The sequence below is a fragment of the Phoxinus phoxinus genome, assembly GCF_949152265.1.
Source record: "Phoxinus phoxinus genome assembly, chromosome: 5".
Taxonomy (NCBI): domain Eukaryota; kingdom Metazoa; phylum Chordata; class Actinopteri; order Cypriniformes; family Leuciscidae; genus Phoxinus; species Phoxinus phoxinus.
Genome location: NC_136880.1, coordinates 18121179 through 18139869, shown reverse-complemented (window position 1 = coordinate 18139869; position 18691 = coordinate 18121179). Strand labels below are relative to the sequence as shown.

The 18691-nt window shown below is 37.5% G+C and overlaps 1 protein-coding gene across 2 annotated transcripts; it reads left to right on the top strand.

Moving 5' to 3' along the window:
• Positions 1 to 163: 163 nt before the first annotated feature.
• On the top strand, positions 164 to 18249 carry cdc14aa (cell division cycle 14Aa). Of its 2 annotated transcripts, XM_079613693.1 has the most exons (15): positions 180 to 597; positions 1205 to 1295; positions 1399 to 1474; positions 3480 to 3572; positions 3924 to 4003; positions 6477 to 6543; positions 7422 to 7484; positions 7977 to 8064; positions 8490 to 8720; positions 10687 to 10825; positions 12123 to 12288; positions 12376 to 12473; positions 13966 to 14094; positions 14189 to 14564; positions 17719 to 18234. In XM_079613693.1, exons 1-15 carry the CDS (start codon positions 552 to 554, stop codon positions 17746 to 17748), a joined length of 1773 nt encoding a protein of 590 aa, XP_079469819.1. In that variant the 5' UTR covers positions 180 to 551; the 3' UTR covers positions 17749 to 18234. The 2 variants fall into 2 exon arrangements, with proteins under 2 accessions (XP_079469818.1, XP_079469819.1); XM_079613692.1 differs by lacking the exon at positions 14189 to 14564 and having other exon boundaries at positions 164 to 597; positions 17719 to 18249.
• The last annotated feature ends 442 nt before the right edge of the window (positions 18250 to 18691 follow it).

Below are 18691 nucleotides of genomic sequence, written 5' to 3'. Positions count from 1 at the left end.
AACTGGTTTGATAAACGCACACTGTTTCGCTAATCTTAAAGGATGATTCGGGAAATGTATCAAAGCGACTGAGAAAAGCTGTAATCCAAAACAGAGGATTACACTGCGTCCTCTGATTGGTCGAAAGTGACCCCTCCTTAGCAACACGCATTTGTGTGGTGGTGTGGCACGTGGTAACTAGGCAATGTCTCTTTAACTTGTATCGTGAAGTTTTCAGACGTGGAAGAACGTGCGAGGGAACTCCAGCACAATAAAAGTGCAAAAGATTACGGAAAACCGAAGGACACGAACATATATGAAGTTAAACTGATGGAAAACATGATGTTTTTAACTCACCTTCTGTTCGGTAGAGATTTAGAGGATTTGCAGTCTATACTCGACACAGAAGAGCTTATTGGACACAGTGGGTTATAACAGGACTTTGCTGTCTTCGTTATAACGGATTTATTTTTAAACACATTTATTTTGTAAATTACCGGATGTTCCAATATAACGTCCCGTTGGAACGAAAAGAAATTCGTGGAAATATTTAAACATCAGTATTAAATAAAATGGGAGATGACAATGAGCTGCTTGGATCTTCTGAGTTTATCAAAGGTAATAAGATGAATAACGTTAGTTACTGTATCGGTTTTTATAAAACAAAGGTTCAAAGGCAAATATAATTTAAAACCTATTTTCTAATCTGCCCAATGCAAATGTCTTATAACATAAAACCTAGCATAACGTAACGTTATGTTGCACTTTGGAATACATTTCACGAGTGTTACAATATTATTAAAACAATATAGGCTATAATGATTTACAGATCAGTTATTCATGTACATTCAAATATACATAATATAGGCTAATGATGATAGTAATTTCAATTTGTTACCTTTTGTTGTAGTTTATCTTCATATAGCTAGAATGCACTGTATAAAAAATATAATCAATAAATTATGACAACATATGTTTTTACATTGTTTTAACTTGTCAAAATAAGTTAGGCCTAAGCAATTTTCAACTTTTTTTATGAGTTACATTACAAGATTCAGGATTTAAATGGAAATTACTTAAATATCCTAGTTGATTGTACTTAAATTAAAGCAGCAACTTTTTTTACAGAGTTATGCACAAAGAGATTTAAAGTGGTTTATTATCATTTCCCCCTTTTTTTACTTACTTACTTATTCTGTATTCAGTTGTATTTTCTTTCCCCCAGATCGTCTGTATTTTGCTACTCTCAGAGGCAAACCCAAGAGCACAGCGAACACACATTTCTTCTGCACAGATGATGAATTTATATATGAAAAGTAAGTCTTTGTAAGCGTTTAACTGTCCATGTAAAATTCTGCTCATATTTGATTGTTTCATTTCATGACAAATGGTGACTTTATGGTCCATCTCTGTCTCAAGCTTTTATGCAGATTTTGGACCCCTCAATCTGGCAATGCTGTACAGATATTGCTGCAAACTGAACAAAAAACTAAAGGTACGATCATCTTCTTTGAATCAAATGGCTCAGTGTTCGCATTACAGTGCTTGTTGTATTCCTTCACCAGAAATTCATATTTTACTAGGCTACCTGATCAAATAGGCTATTATGTTTTTCATTTTCATATTTGGCCTGATTTATAAACATTGAGAACAGCCTTTTTAGTTAGCAGACAAATTAGTTCTCTCATTCCAGAAAAAAGGTCAAAATTCAAAACATGTGAATATGAGTATATAGAAATGTATGAATCTTAGATAACAGAACTTAAATATGCTTTCCTGGAAAACCATGAAGGCTAATCCCCTGCAAATAGGTATGTTAAGCCCATCCTTACAAAAATAAATGGAAAAAATCACCATTAATAGTTCAGTTTTGTAAAACCTTAACTGTGGTCACATCCCTTCACCACCAGTAGCCATGGTCATAATGTTTATATGAGTTATTTTATGTGTTGCAAGAGTGTGTAATGAGTCAGAAGCAGTTTCTGCGGTGAGCAGCAGAGAGCGCTCTATCACTGCGAGTTACACGTCTCTACACCGACACCACAGAAGTTTCTGGCATGAAGGATTGAACTTCAATGACTATCTTTGTATCTGGAGCTGACCGATTAAGGGCTGTAGGGCTCAAGGTGTTTCTCGACAGTATGTGCTTTGTCTTTAGAGTAAAGTGGGCTAAGTAGCACATAAAACATCTGGAATTGGTTGATTTTGATTCGAAATATTAAACCAAGTGGCATTTGAAAACAAATTAGTGTACAGCTTTTCTCAGACCATAGTTTGCCATGTTTGACTTTTGAACCAACTAGGCTAGCGTTCTCGGTGATTTATTTTAGTGTATGTAAGTCGGTTCTTCTCAAGTTCACAAAGTTCCTAGCAGAGTATGATTCACAACATGATGTTTGACAACCAAAAAGTGTCCAAAATGCATTTTCTTTTCATTTTTAACAGTATATCTATTGTTTTATCATTTTAAACCTAATTTCCGTTTGTTACATTTATAATATCTCTCTTTAAAACAGATAACTCCAGGTTTGGTATTGACTAATGTAGTGGCATTCACACTCTTTAACGTGTGTGTTTTTTAGGCCACTCTATGTCATTTCCCGTATTTTGCTGTGAAATCTTTACTGATTTTTATAAAGTAAACAAAAGAATAGCCTTTTTTATATTGCTATTAATATTTCAAGATGAACATTTACTGAAGTAAGTTAGCTTTGCTTTCTGTTTTTTTTTTTTTAGGGTTACATTTTCACTTTCTTTTTTAAGAAAAACCATGTTAAAATGTGAGTATCAAATATGATACATCAGGCTTTTGGGGGACGTACGCTAGTTTATCTCTCAACTGTCATTTTATTGCATTGCATTGTTTTGCCCCCACAATAACAACTACAGAACTTTGAACATATATGCACTTTATGCATGTAATCTGATATACTGTTTTATAGATCTTACTGATTTACATTACAAGCAATCAGAATTACTTTTAAAGTATTCCATTAATTTTTTTTTTAAATAAACTGACTGTTATTTTATGCCAGGAATTACATGGTTAAATAATACAATTCCGCATGTACCTAATTGGCTTATACGGTAATGAGAAATAGATTGTAGGTAAACTGAGTCATTCACTTCATCTTTCTCTGTCTGAGACATTATTAATGCAGTACCGTTCTACACAAAACAGCAAATTAAAATTAAAAAGGAAAGAAGCATATGAATGACAACCAGAGCCTTACGTACCCTTATATACTCTATTAAAGGAACAGTTCACCCAAACCGTGCTGTGCCCCCCCTCTGGCTTCAGAGGACTTGAAATATGGCAAGTCATATGGACTACTTTTAAAGTGAGCATGAAAAGCAGCATGCACATTTGACCTAACATGTTTTCCGTTCTGCAGAAGAAAGAGCGTCATACAGGTTTGGAAGGACATTAGGGGGAATAAATGATGACAGAATTGTCATTTTTGGATGAACTATCTGATATGTCTTTTGTATATCTGCAGTCTTTCACTCTGTCCAGAAAGCGCATCATCCATTACACCAGTTATGACCAACGAAAGAGAGCCAATGCAGCCGTCCTCATCGGTGCTTATGCAGTGAGTCCAGCTCTGTGTTCCTGTAAGAAGGGTGTCCAGTCCTTCTCCTGGACGGCCCGCTGAGTTCAGCTCCAACCCCAATTAAACACACCCGAGCCAGTTAATCAGGGCCTTACTAGACATACTAGAAACTTCCAGGCAAGTGTTGAGGCTGGAGCTGGACTCTGCAGGACTGACTTTGGACACCCCTGTTCAATAGCCTTAGAAGATGATCATTTTTGTTCATTTTTACACGTCATGTTTCACGGACAAAATGATTAAAAGAACAAGAGCTATTCACACCAAGTTGAGCTTTCAGAGTTTCAGAGTCTCTTAGAGAAATTGTTAGTCATGTCTCGCTTCTTTATTCAGGTAATCTACTTAAAAAGAACTCCAGAGGAAGTGTACCGGGCCCTGATCTCTGGAACGAATGTGTCATACCTGCCCTTCAGGTGAGATACTGCACACACACACACACACACACACACACACACACACACACACACTCACACACACACACACTTTATTAAAATCTTGTGCACATTAGTTCATGCACTGTGAACTAACATGAACTAACAATGAACAGCTGTATTTCTATTAACTAACGTTAACAAAGTAACAAATGTATTGCTCATGGTTAGTTCAAGTTATACATTAACTAATGAACCTTATTGTAAAGTGTTACAAAAATATTAAACAACATTGATGATAATAATAAGATATGTTTCTAAAGCAGCAAATCAGCATATTAGAATGATTTCTGAAGGGTCATGTGACACTGAAAATTGAAAATTCAGCTTAGACATTGCAGCAATAAATACATTTTTTATAATACATTCAACAGTTATGTTAAATTGTAATAATATTTCACAATATTAGTGATTTTACTTAAATTAATGCAGCCTTGGTGAGCATAAGAGACTACTTTCCAAAACATAAAAAAATCTTACTAACTTTTGAATGGTAGAGCGAATACAGTTGGAACACAAAAACGAGTCATTAAAAATATGTAACTAAAGAAATAATGATCGATAATAACTATTAATAGGTCATATTTTTCACGTTTAGTTGATAAAGACAAAAAATACAAATTGTACCCGTGTCAGATGCAGCTTAAACAGTACCATAGTACAATTGAAACACTCTAATGGCTAATGTTCTGGCAAAGATATGAACAAACGTTCTTCCATTAATGTCATTGGAATCAGGTCTAAAATAATGTTCATAAAATGTTAGCACAAAAACATGTCTAAAATGTTTTCTAAATGTTACCACTCAGAACATTCAAAAAGAACATTCTAAGAACTTAACAGAAATGTTAGCAAAACATTTGTTAGCTGGGAAACATTACTGATGCAACCCTCCTCCTTGCCGGAGGGAACGGAGACGTTATGTCGACCGACAAATGGGGTCTCACTTGCGAGCTCCAATCACCTCTGAGTTTTAGAAAAACAACCAATGGAATTGGCGCGTGGAATTTGCATGCCAAGCCACTCCCCCATACATACAGGTATTTAAGATGGCGGCACGCATTCACTCATTAAGTTTATTCTAAGGAGTCAATACAACGTTATGTCGATTGACAAAAGTTATGATCAAACGTTCTTCCATTAATGTTAGTCGAACCCAGAAGTTACTGTGTTTCAACTGTACCCCACAGACCACCTTTCTCTAAATTGCACGATAACACTGAATGCTATGAAATATGGAGATTTTTAGAGGACAAACTAAAGATCACAAACATCAAAGTTCATAAAAGGACAAGAAGCTATTCAATGTTGAAGGGAGGCGGTGAAGTGAAAATCTTCCCCCTAAAAATAGACTTTGTTTAAAGGGTAACTATCGTCAAATTGCAAACTTGGCTATTTTTGTTAATCTACCCGAGTTAAACTTTCGTGTAAAATCATAATTAGAATGGAAACGCCACTTTTAAGATTGACCATATTTTCGTTTTCGGTCAAAATTGCCTTTTGAATGGGAGTGCATGGGGCACTTCTATGATAGCATCAATGATTCGTTATTTTTAAAACATAAGGCGGCTCGACACAACATGAAACTGCTCGAAGTATCACCAGCGGCTCTACACATGAACTCCAGCATTGAGAACATTGTTTGTATACACAAAGTTTGCTAAAAAGAAAGGTTTTGTAGTACGACTCACTTTAGTAGTTATTGTTTCCGGTGGCTGGAATTTTGTCAGTCAAAAGTAGTCGATCTCCGAATGCAACGTAATGAACTGACTCCATATGAGGAAATGTCATGAACTTGCAATTCCAATGAAAAGCATGATAACTTAGACACTTAGCTCCTGGCACTTTATATGGAACTAAGCTTTAGGAGCTTTCCATCTTTACTCTCCTCCCTGTAACGTTGCATTCAGAGATCGACTACTTTTGACTGACAAAATTCCAGCCACCGGAAACACTAACTGATAAAGTGAGTCGTACAAAACCTTTCTTTTTAGTAAACTTTGTGTACACAAACAATGTTCTCAATGCTGGAGTTCATGAGTAGAGCCGCTGGTGATACTTCCAGCACAGTTTCATGTTGTGTCGAGCCTTCTTAGTGTTTTAAAAATAGCGGTTTTGATGCTATCATAGAAGTGCCCCATGCACTCCCATTCAAAAGGCATTTTGACCTAAAACGAAAATAATGGTCAAACGTAAAAGTGTCTTTTCCATTCTAATTACGCTTTTACACGAAAGTTTGACTCGGTTAGATTAACAAACAGATTGCAGGTTCAATTTTGCAGAGAGTTACCCTTTTAATATCTTCAGAATAGAGAATCTTACGTCCTTTCATACGCAATCATATGTAAGTTATTTGAGATGTTTTCTACCACAGTGTTGGCAATTTTGAGGTAGGTTTGCATACACACACACAGTTTTTTATTTTGTTATTTATTGTTATTTTTTTTCCATATAGAGATGCTGCTTTTGGGAACTGCACATATGATCTAACCATATTAGACTGTTTACAAGGAATACGCAAGGTAAGTGTATTAAAGGAATGAGTTTGCTTCAATAGCACCATCTGTTTGAGCGATTAATATTTAGGAAGGATAAAGTTTGTGACATTCTTGACCCATTTGTTGGACCAAGGCTGGACAGTGTAGAAGTATAATGCACTTTATCTCCAGAACGTAATCTTTTAGTCCAATTATCTGTCTTTTCAATCTGACACGGGAGAAAGAATTGGCACAGGCTCTAATAGACGGATTACATAAAGGACACGCGCCACACGACAACTTACTAACAGGAAGCAACACGAAGGAAATTTGTGGGTGGGGAGCTTTGGGAAAAGTCTCTTACAGTAATGAAATGCAGTTGACAGGCAGTGAGATATTACACAACTTGGATGGTAGTGCTTGTAATTGACACATGATTTAAGTATGTGAGGTTGAATAAAACCTTAACAGTTTGTCTTTTTAAGCATTAAGCATTTAACTTAAAGGGATAGTTCACCCAAAAATGCTCACCCTCAAGTTGTTCTAAACCTGTATGAGTTTCTTTCTTCTGTTGAACACAAATTAAGATATTTTGAAGAGTGTTGGTAACCAGACAGTTGATGGACCCCATTGACTTCCATTGTATTTTTTATTTTTTTTCAAACAAACAACTGTTTGTCTGCCCATATTCTTCAAAATATATTCTTCTGTGTTCAGCAGAAGAAAGAAACTCATACAGGTTTGGAACAACATGAGGGTGAATAAACGATGACAGAATTTTAATTTTCAACTTTTCCGTTAACTCAAGATTTATGCATAATTGACTCGCTTGAAGACACATTTCCTTAGAAGCATTTAGATTCTCATTATGTTCCATGGAATTCATGATTTTGCCTTAATTTTATGAAACGTTTTCTCTTCAGGCCTTGCAGCACGGGTTCTTTGACTTTGAGAATTTTGATGTTGAAGAATATGAACATTATGAGGTATCACCTTCTTTAATATTAATATTTCATTCTCATAGATCTAACTTTAAAAGTCTACAGCACTGCTACATTCTCTCTACAGTGGCCCCAAAAAGTTTTGACCATTTAACATTGAATAACTGTGATAGCACTCAATATCAAATCAATTGGCTTTCTATTAAAGAAAAATATATATTTTGCTAGCAAAACATTTAACCAAAAAGTAGGTCATAAATTATAAAGTATTTGGACACTCTCTGATTGTCACACTTTAGTGAATCATGCTCATAGTTTGTGATATAAAACCTGAGGGAAAAAATACAATTGGTTTGACATTTTGTTATAAAATTTAATCAATTTCACATGTATTTAAGTATCGATCCATTTTGAGGACACTGTCTATTGTCCCATTGTGATCACTTGATACAGAAAACTCATGTAAATTAAGCAGTTATGTATATTTGTGATGGATTCAGAAGTTTTAGTGTATCTTCTTATCTTTTGCATTACAAGCGTGTGGAAAATGGTGATTTTAACTGGATTGTGCCAGGAAAACTGTTGGCCTTCAGTGGACCTCATCCCAAGAGCAAAATAGAGAACGGTAAGCTGACACAACATTAGATTTGCACATAAAAGCTAGTACATACTGTCCTAACAAATACCAGAGGTTATTGGATCAATGTTAACCCTGTTGCTATTTATTCTTTATTCAATGGCAGTTGTTTCCCCAAAACCCTGTTAAGCTTGCTATAAGTATAGCTATAAACATTAAAAATGGCTTGTCAAACCATTTACAGTCAAGGCCAAAAGTTTTGGCAGTGACATAAATTTTGTGTTTCGTCATGTTTGCTGCTTCAGTTGTTGTGTTGCTTCACACTGTTTTTAGATTATTGTGCAGAGTGATCAGATGCATTTGAACATACGCACACTCTTTAACTCTGAATATTTGTAAATGTGAACTTGTGAACTGACAGTATCAGTTGAGTAACTCACTTATGACTTGATGACTTGTTTTGTCTCTTTCAGGTTATCCTCTCCATGCTCCAGAATCGTACTTTTCCTACTTCCGGCAGCACAGTGTGACAGATGTTGTGCGACTGAACAAGAAAATCTATGAAGGGCGGCGCTTCACAGATGCCGGGTTTGAACATCACGACTTGTTCTTCATAGACGGCACCACACCTAGTGATCTCCTCACGAGACGCTTTCTGCACATCTGTGAGAGCGCGAAGGGTGCCGTGGCCGTCCACTGCAAGGGTGAGACACTTTCTATAATCTAGATTTGTGACGAAACGACATCTTGTTTTTATTGCTTCTGGAGTGAGGTGCACTTTTGTATGTAAAATAGTGGAGTAGAAGCATTGTATGATCCTGACATTTTCTGGCCAACATTTCATTGTGGGTCCAATGTAGGCATGATATGGGCTTGAGGTAATGGCAATCTGAATTAACATACTGAGGCTAATTCATATAGGAAACCCACGGACAAACCCACGTAGAGCTCATAACTCAAGGCCATTCTGTGCCTACATTGGCTCCTCCATTATATGTTGGCTGGGATTTGTACAATGCAATGCAGGATCATGTTATGCTGTAAGTGAACCTGTATTTAATGTAGTCTAGGTCATATTTGATGCATGATATAGGTCATAAATTGATGCATGTGGTCACAGTGATATTTTGGCTAATTTCACAGATATGCAAAAGTATTTTGTCCATTAGCAGTGTATGCTTCACACCTTGGTTCCAAAAGGGGAGAGTATAGGATCTAATTGCGAGCAGTATTTGTATTAATGGAAAGTTACAACACACAGGATCAAAAGGAGAACTGAAAACCAAACCATATAACACTGACAAGAACAGATGAAGATCTGATCCAAACTGGGGAATATAAATACACAAGATAATGAGGGGTAAAACAAGCCACAGGTGGGACTGATTAATCAACTAATAAGAAACCGTAGCAACCAAAGACACAGGAACTAAACGCAGGAAAACAGAACTAAAAAAAAAAAAAAATACAGTATGAAGCACAGCTCACACTGTCACTTTCAAACCAAGCAGCTTTTTGTTGTTCAGGGCGATACATTTACGTGACCAACTTGATAATGAGCGAAACTCCCAAATGCTCAAATTACGATTGAAATGACTGCATTTCACCCATGAATTCTTGCTGAGAACTGGTACTTTATATATCTGTTGCTATTTGGTTATTGATTTGATTCAGTGCATATTGGATATTTATGTTTATGCTAATTGTCTATATTATGACATTTATTTTACTCATCATCTTACACTCACTTAAAGGAATAGTTCACCCAAAAATTTAAATTATGTCATTATTTACTCACCCTGGATTTGTTTTATAATCTCTTTATGAACTTTTTGAACCGTCAAAGCGGTAGTTGCGTAGCTGTCAATGGAGAGACAGAAAGCTCTCAGATTTCATCAAAAAGATCTTCATTTATGTTCCGAAGATGTACGGAAGTCTTAAGGGTTTGGAACGACATGAGGGTGAGAAATTAATGACAGAATTTAAATTTTTGGGTGAACCATCCCTTTAAAGTTCATCTGTAAAAACACTATTAATTTTTCATTCTTGCACAATGTAATGTAATGTTGTGGCGTATGAAGTAAGGTTTTGCATTTAAAGTGATTGATTATATATTTAGTTAGACAAAATAGTATAACATTTCAATTATTGCTATATTATGGTTGGTTTTCAGCCATAACAATGATTGGCTTATTGCTATTGATTAGAAAGTCCACATCAATGCTTCCTTGTTTATTTATGTTCTTAGTTTTTGAGGATGAAGTCATGTCACATGGATCTTTTTTCTAGCTTTTACAAAAGTAACAGATGAATTATGTAGAGTTGAAATACTGTAGAGTTGGTTTGGACTCATAGGACCAGTACTGTACGGTACTGTCACGATTTACTACGCGGTGAAAAGGGTTATTTTTTTATTCTGACCTTATCGGATATGCAGTTGTAGGAGTTTCCCTTTCACATACAACATTTATGGTGTCGTCAGTAGATCGTGCGCAGAACTTTCCACTCCCATCTGCACTTTTATGGAATTGCGCTTTCATGCTAATTTGCCCAGTTTAGTAAATCTGGCCCTTAGTCTTTTGATGGGAAGTGTTTTCTCCTCGAAAAATTTGTTTAAAAAAAAAGAAGTAATTTTTAATTGTTTTGTTTTCTCTCACTGTCTTTGCACAGCTGGCCTTGGCAGGACAGGCACTCTGATAGGCTGCTACCTGATGAAGCATTATCGCTTCACAGCGCCTGAGGCCATTGCCTGGATACGAATCTGCAGGCCGGGCTCCGTCATTGGACCACAGCAGCACTTTCTCGAACAGTAAGTCGAAACTATCAGTAAGTGAAAGAGTCTACAGATAGACTGAGACACATAGGGACATACTTTCAATTATTTGTTCATTAAGGGACCCGGTGTCGCTTTGAGACTGCACGTCGCGAATCGTCAGCTCACGGACAGAAACTCGCCAGTTCTGATCCTGGTCAGAGGATGCAGGGTGAACTATTTACCTTTAAAGGGGACATATCATGAAAATCAGATTTTTTTCCCGTGTTTAAGTGCTATAATTGGTGCATCCACCAACCCAGAAAACGTCAAAAGTGACAACCGGCCATCTTCTGAACGGGGCGGGGAGCAGCAGCTCTTTTGCATTTAAAGGGACACACAAAAATTGCACGTTTTTGCTCACACCCAAAATAGGGCAAATTTGACAATCTATAATAAATGATAATGGTATTTTGAGCTGAAATTTCACAGACATATTCTGGGGACACCATATTTATATTACATCTTGTGAAAAGGGACATAATGTGTCACCTTTAAGACAGGCGTGTAATTTTTTTTATAAAAAATAATAAAAAAAAGTTTATAGTCACGAAACTGCAACTTGCCAAGTCAACGATAGTCAGAAATCGGAAGGTCCCGAATGATGTGCTCCCTGCTCCATTCATTGGTCCCTCGGTATGATCTACCCTGAACACAGATTTGAGGAAACGCCAGACTCCACATTAATCTATACTAGAAATAATGATTTCAGAATCATACAGAATAAATCAAGATGAACATTTTATTTGCTAGGTCAAAATGTATAATGCCCATTACACAAGTAAAAAGCCAATTCAGAAATAATAAATACATGACACCAATTGCTCAAAGATGACTCTAAGAGTAAGAAAGGCACCTGACAGAGACACACAGTGGTGTGTGAGTGTGTTCCGAGTGCAAGACTCAGGAAGACACTGACACAGCACTGCATGGGGGTTTTCTGCTCTACCACTGTCCCTTAAATACCCAGACCAGTCCAAAAGGCTTTTTTACAAATATTTTTAGGGGTGTTTTGTGTCTATTCATGTAACTCAGGGGGTAACACCTGGTTTCGGGGGAGAGGAGAGGATTATCAGAGAAGAGACACCAGCCAAAAAGGAGAACAGAATTCTCCTAAGTTTTCAATCTTTTTCATAATACCAATGACTGCAATGAAAGTTTGGGCAAGGCGATGTCTTGTGCTCTATCTTTGAGGTCTTCTCTCCAGGGGTGTGTTTTATTGCAGGGGATTTGATCTCAGCTTTTGTCTTACACTGAGGTCATGTTCAAAAGTGCTTTCTTTCTCTGTCTTAAGGAAGCAGCACAGTATGTGGGTGCAAGGTGATCTCCATCGCTCAATGCAGAAGCAGCAGCAGCTGAGGCAAAGCCGACAGCAGGAGAGAAACATGTCCCATCTCATCTCCAGCGTGGACAACATGTCCATCGACAGCACCATTCTGAAGCCTGCAAGTGTGGATGAGGTGCTGAAGGAACTGAATCCACCAATCATATTTTGAGTGCACAATATAGTCAAATTGTTGTTGACACTGTGTTTTGTTACACTACAGAATGAGTTCAGAGAAGAGGACACGATTCCAACGCAAGGAGACAAACTACTAGCCTTAAAGGGCCAACGCCACCCCAGATCTACAACCACAGTGCTTAGGTAGACCTTCAGTTATTCTAAATATAGGAAATGAGTGTTCTTTCAGCCAATGAAATCACTCTGGGTTGTAAGAAGAAATGATTTTTGAATTAAAGGGTTTGAAGTTTAACACCTGGCAACCCAATTTGGCGGGTTCTGATGTTCTCTAACCAGAGTCCAACATTAGCAAAACAAAGTGTAAAGAGGGTCACACACTGGACAAGAAGTGGCACATCTTTCACATTAAAAAGTAAAGTTTTGCCTGTATAAAAGTGATTAGATTCACTGTTTTGCATTGAACTTGAAAATGTGAGTATGAATGAAGCATCCACTGTGCAATACATGCTGTGGTCCTGTCCCAAATGAGACCCTAGACACTTGCGATCTTCCTGCAAGTCCGCAGTTTCGTGTCCTAATGCGACTACTGCGGAGCTCGCTTCAGTGTGGCCTCGAGGGCGCATATATACTCTAAAGGAGGCGCTCACGACCACCCTTGTTCTGAAATCTAAAATTAACTTTGCGCACTTTTGCGCTTATGTGCACGTTTGCCAGCAGACTTATTCCCGACAGTCAAAGCGGCGTTACGTTACGAAAGTGCCTTCATGCTCATGCGGCGGCCATAGTAAGTCCACAAGACCATGCATATGAAGTGTGCCCGTTGGGACAGGGCATGTGAGATGTTTGAGGTGCGGTGTGGCACTTCCCGGTGTACGACTGGAGCCCTAGCAGACAAGGTTACTTTTTTCTTTAATGAATGTCAGTGGAGGACAATATTCAATACACTGATTTCAGCATGCTTACTTTTTGAGAAAACAGCTGATCACTGTTGGAATTGAAAGCCTGCCCGCTGAATGTGTTTACCATTAAACATTAATTTGGGAGTGAGATATATGTGGAGCTATTAATAAAGTCTGTTTATAAGTCTCAGGGAATTTAGTTTTTATTTCGGTTTCATTTTATTTTTATGGTATCTGCAAACAATGATTGACTGTCATAAAACTGAAAGCCAATCAATGAGTCAGAAACAGTTTTAATAACATATTTAATGATATTGATAATGTGGGTGAGTTCTGAATTTTATTTAATTTTTTTGGCTAGTATAAGTTATAAAAAATTAGGTCAAATAAATAAAGGTGTAATGGTGAAAATTCTAATCAGTAGCAAAAAGCCAATAATTGTTATGATGATAATTTTGTCTAAATTAATTAACTAATATGATTAACTTTAAATGCAAATTTTTTTATGCAAAACAAAAAAATTATATTGTTTTTAAAGATGAACATCTAAGTGAGTGTTGGATGATGGGTAAAATAAGTGAGTGAAAAAAAAGTTACTTTCACTCCCTGCACAAAAGCATTACAGAGATATAAACTCACTTCCTCTCACTTTCTCATATTGAAGTATTACACTGGCACTGGAGAGAACGCTTCCTTCCTTTCATGAGGACATTTTGGTTTATTTCATCATTACCTTTTAATAAACTGCTCTGCTATTTGTCTTTTTTTGGGGGCAGTGGGATAACCCCAGCTCCGGGCACCATTTCCCCTCCCAAGTCTTCCAATGCTCCTCTCTTCCTCTCCTCCACCACTGCGCCACAAAGACTGACGAGAAGCCCTTCATCCTCCGCCAGCAATCTAAAAAGGTACATTGAAGTGAATGGGTGGGTGTTTTTTTGTTTTTTTTTGGATTGGGTTCATTACAGATGTTGTTAACCCCCCTTTATGCATCCTGAACAGCTTCAGTCCCCGTTTAGCCAATTCCCTCAGCAACCTCTATAATGACAACAACTTCAGCGATGATGAAACCAGCACTCCTCCTTCCTCTTTCGTGCCCTCCCCATCTCCCGCCCTAACCCAGTGTCCCCCAGCACTTCCATCCGGCTTCGGCTTTGGGTACACCCCTGCTGACCCCCGACTTCCTCCCTCCCATCTAAACTTCAATCAAGAGGCCAACGCTAACCTCAACAGCCTCACTGCATCAAGCACCGCTAGTGCTAGTCGCACAGTCAGGCCTATGAACAGAGGCGGCTATAGTCGGCCGAGCCCTCGGAGAGGTCCGTTCCGCGCTGGGCTTACTGGGTTTCCAGGACGCTACCTCAGCAGATCCATTCCAGTGAGTGACCGTCTGACAGACTGTGTTCGCCTTCGTCGTCTCTTCGGCCCTTGATTTTCACTCGCTACCTCTGCTGTGTCTGCTTATTTTCCATCTGCTACTAATTCCCCTTGAATTTGCCTCTGGCCTCACTTCTGTGCTACAGTATAATTGTTATCTTTATGTTAGATTTTTATAATCAATGTGATTTTATAATTTGAAGGTAGGGTTAATCTAAAAGTTCGGTCATCATTTGAGCCCCATTTACACCACCAGTGACCGAGAATACTGCCCCAAAATTCCTCAACGTCATTCATCAATAATCCGTTTACTTGTCCCTGATAATTAACATTTAAGAAACTGCGTCGGTGTTAAACTGTTCATTGCATCTTATCAACAAGAACTAGCACTGTATGAATGAAAACCGCCAAACGTTTCTTTTCCACACATATATCATATGTGTTTGTGTTTACAAGCAAACCTTTTAAACAATTTAGTTCCTTTTGTAAATCATATGCATTGAAACAGATAATTCTGGATCCAAATAGAATCACTCTTAAAACCACAACTATATTTGATGTTATATTGGTATCGGATAACTCGAAGATATGTAGAAGTGGGGTTTTTGACGCTATTAGGCACCACAACGCAGTGAAATAAGATCTCTTACGGAATATAGTCCAGATGTATTTACAGAGGAACTCAGTAAGGTCGACTGGACATCGGCGATGGCTTGGGATAGGTTTAAGTGGAATTTGGCACCCTACAAAGAGATAAGAGTCAAGCAAAGGTCTGAGCCTTGGATGACAGACTGTATTTTAAAGAAAATTAAGGAACGTAATGATAGTTTTAAAGAAAAAGGGATAAGAATGAAAATAAATGAGGTAAGAGATGAGCAAAAAAAAAAAACTTTTTAAGGACAAGATCGGTAAATTGAAACAGGATACACAAAGTTATGGAGAGGTTTAAATGTAACTCATTGTACATTTACGATGTCTCTTTGTCTTTGTCTCTTTGTACCACAATTATAGTTGTGGTTTTAAGAGTGATTCTATTTGGTTTTCCGGCGACACGCGCGATCGTGGCCGTTGGCGACCTGATGGGGCGTGTCTGGCGACACGACAAAATTGAGATCTGTTTAACTTTATGCAAATGACGAGCGACTTTCGGGAGCGACAACCAATAAGAGCCTGATTGGTTTCGTGAATATTATGCATGTTATGTACTGATTCCATTTATATTTAGAATTTTCCTTCCAAAATGTTTGTTTGTAGTGGCAGGAAAACGGATTTGTTGTCTACAACATGGAGAAACATCCATGAATGTCACTCACAAACATTACTAGGCAACCAGTAGCGGGAACGCCCACTAGCGACCTCACCGCCAGCCACTGGCGACCTGCAGCAACAAAGTCGCTTGTAGTGTGAACGTACCTTGAATGTGACCCCACCTTAAATTCTGTCATGACAACTTCCAGAGAGATCGGCATGGTAATGGATATGACTATGTTAATGTATTTGGTCTCAGCAGACTTGCTACTGCCAGTAAATTCACAGACATGCTTCTGCACATGAAACATGCATGAATTAACCCCGTGTGTCAAGATCTGTCTGGGATCTGCAAGAGAGTCGACTCAGGCGCAGAATAACAGTGAAGGGGTTTTTATTAACTGGACTGTAGACAAGGCACAAGGAGAGTGAGACATGCAACACAGTTAAACCAATAGGACAGGATGAACACGGAGACCAGTCTTGGGGTGACTAGGACTAGAGGACAGGTTGGGAGACAGCATCAGGCCGGATGCGTGAACACAAGGAACCTGAGGCTTGATCTCTCAGAAGTAGATCCAGTCTTGGCTACCAGTTAGAGTCAGTGGCCAGGAAAACTCAGGACACAGGGCAGGGCAAGACTGAACACAAGACTCAACAATGAACAAGATAAACAGGCAAGGCACAGAGAGTAAATAGATAAAACAAGAGGCAAAATAAAACAGAACTATGACAAAAAAACAAAAAACTAGTAATAAAATGACTGGAACTTGCAATAAAAAATAAAACAAAATATCAAACTTGCAGAGAACTAGAAACTTACTTGATATACTGGAGATGAAAATCTAGAGAAGAAATCAAATCAAAAGAGAAAAAACAAACAAAAGACTCGGATGCACAAAAGGCAAAGACTAACTAGAACAAGACTGGAAGGAAAAAAGCAAAAGGATTCACTGGAGCTAGAAACCAGATCAAATACACAACTAGAACAAGAACAATGTTTGACCATAAGCACAGCCAAGCAAACGGGAAAGAGGAAACACCACAAAGCAAACAACGAACCAGCAAAGACATGAAGGAAATGATAAAGGGAGCAGAGAGGAGCACATGGCCAACACAAACAAAGACAGAGCCAAACAAGGAAACACTAAACAGCGACGAGCACAAGACAGACCAGACACCATGATACAGGAGGAGGTGGAGGGTCTCTGAAAGCGCACTGCAGACTGCTAACACACCAGTATTTAAATGTTGAACTGCAGCTCATTGGTCACTGATGCAACAGCAACCAATCAGCTGCCCCATGTACATAACGACTTGATCACCAATTGAGTTAAGGACCTATCAGCCTCCTCCTAAGTGATCCATTCCTATAATTTGAGTCGTAAATTAAATTTAATACCTTTAACACGCCATAAAAGCTAGATTCAAGTGTGCTATTAAAGCCAATTCCATTTCCCTCTGTTTAGAAATCCCATTAAAGCTAAAATGAAATGAAGTGTATTGCCTAGATTTCTTTTTCCCAATTAGCGCTCTGGAGGAATCAGAGGTCAGTCTGCAGATTGTGGACAGTCAGAGTTGGCAAATCTCAATGATGGCCACAGACTTTGATTGTTTAGCTTTAGACTGTGAATCTCTCTAGAATGAGGATATCATTGTTTTCATTTGTCCTGCAATGAGGTGCTTGTTTCTGCACACATTTTTTGTGTGTGTTTGGAATGACTTGAAAGTCTGGTAGTGTGTGATCCTCAGTCATTTCATGTATGATGCACGGTTTTTTCTCTGTAACCCCTGTGTTTTAAAATCTGTTCAGATTGTATAAGTTGTGTATTGAATTCCAGCCTTTAGTATTCTTTGCACATGGCCTTTTCATATCAGTTTCTTAATGCCAATCTCTCTTTCCACAGTCCCTTCAGTCTGAATATGCTCAGTACTAAGGCTGTGATTATACACTGATGACCGCAGCTGACCTTTTAACCATGGACGAAACATTCTGTGGACGGATCTCCCCAAAAAGCTGATAAAATGTTAAACACACACTGGGCGTAAAGTGTTCATTAATACATTTATATTTCATTTTAGAAAATAATATCTGTAAGTCTGATGTATTATTCACAAATGTATTTAGTAATTAATTTTTTTCTTCATCCGACATCAAACATATCTGCTGATGTTTGTTTGTGGCTATCATTACAGTTGCTCACGATTTTGTAGGAAGTGAAGTCACAATTGTAATGAAAATCTTAGCAGCGTGTCTGCGTGAAAGTATGAATGTGTGTTTGAAGAAATGTATGATCACATGACTACGTTACTGATTCAGTTATGTTTAGTAATATGATTGTACAGAAATCATGATTTTTAAAACATTTTGTACAGATAACTGGAATATACTTTAGATGCATTAAACCGCTGTCATTACACGGATCTCTTCATTTGTAAAGGCTGTGTGATTCTTTGTGCTGTAATATATATATATATATACACACAGGTGAAACTCGAAAAATTAGAATATTGTGCAAAAGTTCATTTATTTCTGTAATTCAACTTAAAAGGTGAAACTAATATATTATATAGACTCATTACATGCAAAGTGAGATATTTCAAGCCTTTATTTGTTATAATTTTGATGATTATGGCTTACAGCTTATGAAAATCCAAATTTAAAATTAGAATATTGTGAAAAGGTTTTCATAAACATCAAAATTATAACAAATAAAGGCTTTAAATATCTCACTTTGCATGTAATGAGTCTATATAATATATTAGTTTCACCTTTTAAGTTGAATAAATTTACTTTTGCACAATATTCAAATTTTTCGAGTTTCACTTGTATATATATATATATATATATATATATATATATATATATATATATATAGC

Bases quoted from the DNA above. Each gene is read 5' to 3' on its own strand.
- cdc14aa (XM_079613693.1), top strand. From the start codon at position 552: ATGGGAGATGACAATGAGCTGCTTGGATCTTCTGAGTTTATCAAAG. The intron at 1,296-1,398 runs GTAAGTCTTTGT...CTCTGTCTCAAG, and splicing joins GATGAATTTATATATGAAAA to CTTTTATGCAGATTTTGGAC. The intron at 8,721-10,686 runs GTGAGACACTTT...GTCTTTGCACAG, and splicing joins CGTGGCCGTCCACTGCAAGG to CTGGCCTTGGCAGGACAGGC.